At 40.6% G+C, this 6,583-nt stretch overlaps 1 protein-coding gene across 1 annotated transcript; it reads left to right on the top strand.

Annotated features, from left to right (window-relative positions):
• Positions 1 to 2,306: 2,306 nt before the first annotated feature.
• Positions 2,307 to 5,522, top strand: LOC124366677. Its single transcript, XM_046823278.1, has 2 exons — positions 2,307 to 2,340; positions 3,859 to 5,522. The coding sequence occupies exons 1-2, from the start codon at positions 2,307 to 2,309 to the stop codon at positions 5,520 to 5,522; spliced, it is 1,698 nt and encodes a 565-aa protein (XP_046679234.1).
• The last annotated feature ends 1,061 nt before the right edge of the window (positions 5,523 to 6,583 follow it).

Below are 6,583 nucleotides of genomic sequence, written 5' to 3'. Positions count from 1 at the left end.
CGCAATCGTATTTTATTAAGTTGAGTGATTTCAACTAGATACTCAGGTTCTTGAATAGTTATGGAAGGGATAAAGAATTGATAGGGTGGGAGGTAGAGTGATAACGATGTGACAAAACAGTTTGTCACTACAGCGCTAAGACTTCAATAATATTTTTCTTTTTACTAAGGGAGAGATAACGATGTAATACCGTAGTAAAAAGAATATTAATAACGATGTGAAAAAGCAGATTAGTTTACGTCTTCCATGGCATTTGTCACTTCAGGGCTAAGTTATCAGAAAGATATGCTGATTCTCGGTGGTCTAAAGAAGAGATAACAATGTGATACGGTGAAAAGTATGTGAAAATAGTGACAATAATTTGACAAAGCAGTTTAGTTTACATCGACACAGGCAATTGTCACATCAGGGCTAAGACATGATCCAGATACTTGGATTAATGGTTAACTAGATGAGAGATAACGATGTGATACAGTAGACAACAGAGTAGTGATAACGATGTGAGAGAGCGGTTTAGTTTACGTCGACACAGGCAATTGTCACATCAGGGCTAAGACATGATCAAGATACTTGGATTAATGGTTAACTAGATGAGAGATAACGATATGATACAATAGACAACAGAGTAGTGATAACGATGTGAGAGAGCGGTTTAGTTTACGTCGACACAGGCAATTGTCACATCAGGGCTGAGACATGATCAAGATACTTGGATTAATGGTTAACTAGATGAGAGATAACGATGTGATACAGTAGACAACAGAGTAGTGATAACGATGTGAGAGAGCGGTTTAGTTTACGTCGACACAGGCAATTGTCACATCAGGGCTGAGACATGATCAAGATACTTGGATTAATGGTTAACTAGATGAGAGATAACGATGTGATACAGTAGACAACAGAGTAGTAATAACGATGTGAGAGAGCGGTTTTAGTTTACGTCGACACAGGCAATTGTCACATCAGGGCTGAGACATGATCAAGATACTTGGATTAATGGTTAACTAGATGAGAGATAACGATGTGATACAGTAGAAAACAGAGTAGTGATAACGATGTGAGAGAGCGGTTTAGTTTACGTCGACACAGGCAATTGTCACATCAGGGCTGAGACATGATCAAGATACTTGGATTAATGGTTAACTAGATGAGAGATAACGATATGATACAATAGACAACAGAGTAGTGATAACGATGTGAGAGAGCGGTTTAGTTTACGTCGACACAGGCAATTGTCACATCAGGGCTGAGACATGATCAAGATACTTGGATTAATGGTTAACTAGATGAGAGATAACGATGTGATACAGTAGACAACAGAGTAGTGATAACGATGTGAGAGAGCGGTTTAGTTTACGTCGACACAGGCAATTGTCACATCAGGGCTGAGACATGATCAAGATACTTGGATTAATGGTTAACTAGATGAGAGATAACGATGTGATACAGTAGACAACAGAGTAGTGATAACGATGTGAGAGAGCGGTTTAGTTTACGTCGACACAGGCAATTGTCACATCAGGGCTGAGACATGATCAAGATACTTGGATTAATGGTTAACTAGATGAGAGATAACGATGTGATACAGTAGACAACAGAGTAGTAATAACGATGTGAGAGAACAGTTTAGTTTACGTCGACACAGGCAATTGTCACATCAGGGCTGAGACATGATCCAGATACTTGGATTAATGGTTAACTAGATGAGAGATAACGATGTGATACAGTAGACAACAGAGTAGTGATAACGATGTGAGAGAGCGGTTTAGTTTACGTCGACACAGGCAATTGTCACTTCAGGGCTGAGACATGATCAAGATACTTGGATTAATGGTTAACTAGATGAGAGATAACGATGTGATACAGTAGACAACAGAGTAGTGATAACGATGTGAGAGAGCGGTTTAGTTTACGTCGACACAGGCAATTGTCACATCAGGGCTGAGACATGATCAAGATACTTGGATTAATGGTTAACTAGATGAGAGATAACGATGTGATACAGTAGACAACAGAGTAGTGATAACGATGTGAGAGAGCGGTTTAGTTTACGTCGACACAGGCAATTGTCACATCAGGGCTGAGACATGATCAAGATACTTGGATTAATGGTTAACTAGATGAGAGATAACGATATGATACAATAGACAACAGAGTAGTGATAACGATGTGAGAGAGCGGTTTAGTTTACGTCGACACAGGCAATTGTCACATCAGGGCTGAGACATGATCAAGATACTTGGATTAATGGTTAACTAGATGAGAGATAACGATGTGATAGAGTAGGCAATAGAGTAGTGATAACGATGTGTGAGAACAGTTTAGTTTACGTCGACACAGGCAATTGTCACATCAGGGCTGAGACATGATCAAGATACTTGGATTAATGGTTAACTAGATGAGAGATAACGATGTGATACAGTAGACAACAGAGTAGTAATAACGATGTGAGAGAACAGTTTAGTTTACGTCGACACAGGCAATTGTCACATCAGGGCTGAGACATGATCCAGATACTTGGATTAATGGTTAACTAGATGAGAGATAACGATGTGATACAGTAGACAACAGAGTAGTGATAACGATGTGAGAGAGCGGTTTAGTTTACGTCGACACAGGCAATTGTCACTTCAGGGCTGAGACATGATCAAGATACTTGGATTAATGGTTAACTAGATGAGAGATAACGATATGATACAATAGACAACAGAGTAGTGATAACGATGTGAGAGAGCGGTTTAGTTTACGTCGACACAGGCAATTGTCACTTCAGGGCTGAGACATGATCAAGATACTTGGATTAATGGTTAACTAGATGAGAGATAACGATGTGATACAATAGACAACAGAGTAGTGATAACAATGTGAGAGAGCGGTTTAGTTTACGTCGACACAGGCAATTGTCACTTCAGGGCTGAGACATTACTACTATACTTGTATTAATGGTTAATTAGAAGAAAGATAACGATGTGATAGAGTAGGCAATAGAGTAGTGATAACGATGTGTGAGAACTGTTTAGTTTACGTAGACTCTGACACATGTTACATCAGTTACATCAGGGAAGAAGAAGAAGAATAAGAGAAACACTGGAAAAGGACCAGCTGATCAACCTCAAAGTGATGGATGTGGGCCTACTTCTCCAAACGTTAAAAACTGTGACACTAAAAGTATAATTAGTGCAGTGAAAAGTGCTAAACCGTGGAAACCACAAGTCTTGATAGGTACTGCTGAAGCAAAAACAGACTGCGGACTAACAGGGGCCAAAAAAAGCGTGGTTTCACATAGGTAAAGTATCAAAAAATACGGAAGTGAAAGACGTAGAAAGTTTCGTTACCAGGACCTTTCCAAACATTGATTTTGAAATAGAAAAGTTGGATACAAAAGGACTAAATAACAGTTTTAGGCTAGGTGTTGAGTACATCCATAAAGACCAAATAGCCCAATCCTCGCTATGGCCTAAAAACATTACTATTAAGCGTTTTTTATTCCGGAGAGCCAAACAGGATCAACTAGGTTAAGCAATTTACATGACTCCTGGAATAATAAAGACAGTTTTGTTTGTGTTTGTTTAAATGTACAGTGTTTGAGTACTAAATTAAATGCTCTTACACATTATATGGAAGAAGCTAGGCCTAGCATACTGTGTTTAACTGAGCATTGGTTAAGGTCTGAACAATACCAATATTTCTCAAAAATAGACACATTTTCCCTCTCTAGTATATATTGCAGAAAAAATTAAAAAAATGGTGGTTCAGCAATCTATGCGAATGAAGGACTAACTACTCGTGTTGTAGATCTGGAACATTTTTGTTTGGAAAAAACCATTGAACTCGCTGCTACTGAACTAAATTTTGTAGGTCTGCATAGGCCTATTGTTATAATTTCGGTTTACCGATCCCCGGATGGTGACTTGGAGCAATTCCTTCAGCTACTGGACAATTGTCTGGAAAGCCTATCACTGAAAAATAAAGCTATTATCCTGTGTGGTGATTTTAATATACACCTGGAAACAACTTCCAAGGAAGAGGCGGCCTTCACTAACCTACTGCGGTGTCATAATATCTTCATAGCAAACCGTAAACCAACAAGAGGAAGTGTCTGTTTGGACACCTTTGCCACAAACCTCGACCAGTGGGACTTCGATGTCAGTGTGGAAAATCCTCTCATTGCGGACCACTGCGCAGTCGTCTTCAAACTTAAGGCAAGATCCGTTATTGTGAGTAAGGTTGTACCTCCAATTTCATGGCACAAAAATTACAACTTTTATAAAAGGCACATTTCAGATGACAAGGTTCAACTCTTGCTTAGGGCTCTATACCAAATTGACTGGAACAGTGAACTGGTAAGAAACGGACCGGAAGTTTTTGACTCCCTTTTCACATGTATTTGTCATAAGTTCAATGAATTTTTTCCTCTTATTCCTACTGGTGCTCCTAAACCTAAAGTAACTCTGAGGCCTGCTGCGAGGAGTTCTGGCAAGAAATGGTTCACTAATGAGTTGAAACACCTTAAATTGCATGTGTTAATGCTGCATGACCTTTCTAAGAAAGTAACTCTAGCAAGCGTAAAAACCATTCTTGACACCCAGTACCGTAAGTATTTTAAAATTTACAGGGGTAAATTGAAGGCGGCCAAAATAGCCCAAAACGTCTCCTACATCGATTCTGCGCAAAATAGATGCAAGGCGGCTTGGCAAGTTATCAACCAAAACAAGGTAAAATCTCAACAATTTTCATATCCAGGTAGCCCTGACGATTTTAACACCTTTTTCATCAAATCAGTCGAAGATATTGTATCTAAGTTTCCGCAGGCTGCAGATGTGAGCCTGGACCTGGGTTTTTTACCAACACCTAACTGCACACTTATGGAATGGGAAGAGGTAAGCCCCAAATTAATTACCGCTTTAGTGAAGAACTTTAGGTCCTCCAAAAGTCAGGATGTTTACGGCATGTCGGGTGAAGTCTTGAAGTCCGTCATCGACGCTATAGCTGACCCTCTATGCAAAGCCATAAATTGCTGCCTAAGATTTGGTGTTTTTCCTGACTACATGAAAATATCTAGAACGATCCCCATCTACAAGAAGGGCGACCATCAAGAACTGGCAAATTACCGCCCGATATCGATAATCCCGGTATTGGCCAAAGTCATGGAAAGTGTCATGAAAATTCAGCTATTGAAATACTTTGAAGAAAACAACCTGTTCATGGTGGGGCAGCATGGTTTTAGGAGATGCCACTCCACTACTACGGCAATATTATCACTAGTTGAAGAAATAACCAAGGCATTTGAGGAGGGTGAATCAATGGCGCTTACACTCTGCGATCTCAGCAGGGCGTTCGACTGCGTATCACACCAACTACTGCTCCAGAAGTTGTCTCACTATGGAATAGGTTCTACGGTCCACAAGACATTAGCATCGTATCTGCTAAACAGGAAACAGGCCGTTCTTTCTGGTCGGGGATCTTGCTGGTCAAGCACGGAGTGTCTCAGGGTTCTGTTCTGGGGCCCTTACTCTTCCTAATACTGGTCAATGACCTGGAACTCGAGGGTCGCTCTCTCCTATTCGCAGATGACTCAACCTTAACAACAAGAGGGAAAGATTTAAACAGAGTGAGGCAGGATGCAATAATGTTACTGGACAGGGCAAAACAATGGTTTGAAGTCAACCATTTGCAGTTAAACCCAGACAAAACCCAGCACCTGATATGCACACTCAAGAGAGACATAGGCTCCCAAACCAATGATAACGTAAAATTGCTCGGTTTTTATCTGGACCGAAGAATGACGTGGACGGCACATGTTTCTCATGTCTGTGTCAAACTCTCCAGAGTGCTCTGCCTCCTCAGGAAATTAAGGAACCAGGTAACGGAACCCTATTTACAAACAGCATATCATGCACTCTTCCAAAGCCACATTATCTATGGACTGATACTATGGGGTCATTCTGGAGCCTGTGAAGACGTGCTGAAGCTGCAAAAGAAAGCTGTAAGAATTATAACCTCTTCAGGATACTTGGAGCACTGCCGGCCAATTTTCATCCGCCTGAATATCCTTACAGTCTACAGCCAGTACGTCTACAACTCCATCTTGCAGGTACGGGAGCAGTCTTTCAGTATTCCCTCCAGAAGCGACATCCGCGGCTATGACACTCGCAGAGGCCGGGACTTAAACATCGCACGATGCTGACTCTCCGGTACACTAAGGAGTTTCCCTAGGTATGGTCAAAAGCTGTTTAACTTGCTACCGATAAGTGTGAGACATCTTGAGCATACCAAGTTCAAGACAGCCTTGCATGAAGAGCTCATAAGGAGGCCGCTTTATTCCTTAAAGGAGCTGGAAGAAAAGCCACTGTTTGGGTGACCCACCGCCACAAATGTAAATATGTAAATATTGTAAATTTTATAACTATTTGACATGAACATTTTTACTTTTGACGCAGTCTATACGGGAAATCCGTCTATTGACGAAGAATACAAGTATCAAGTATCAAGTAAGTAAGTAAGATACTTGGATTAATGGTTAATTAGAGGAGAGATAATGATGCGATACAGTAGACAGCATATAGTAGTGATAACGATGTGA

This window comes from Homalodisca vitripennis, chromosome 7 (genome assembly GCF_021130785.1).
Source record: "Homalodisca vitripennis isolate AUS2020 chromosome 7, UT_GWSS_2.1, whole genome shotgun sequence".
Taxonomy (NCBI): domain Eukaryota; kingdom Metazoa; phylum Arthropoda; class Insecta; order Hemiptera; family Cicadellidae; genus Homalodisca; species Homalodisca vitripennis.
This window is presented reverse-complemented; position numbering and strand designations above follow the sequence as displayed.

Excerpts from the sequence above, each read along its gene's own strand:
- LOC124366677 (XM_046823278.1), top strand. The coding sequence starts at position 2,307 with ATGTGTGAGAACAGTTTAGTTTACGTCGACACAG. Across the intron at positions 2,341-3,858 it reads TTTAGTTTACGTCGACACAG|GTCTGCATAGGCCTATTGTT; the intron begins GCAATTGTCACA and ends TAAATTTTGTAG.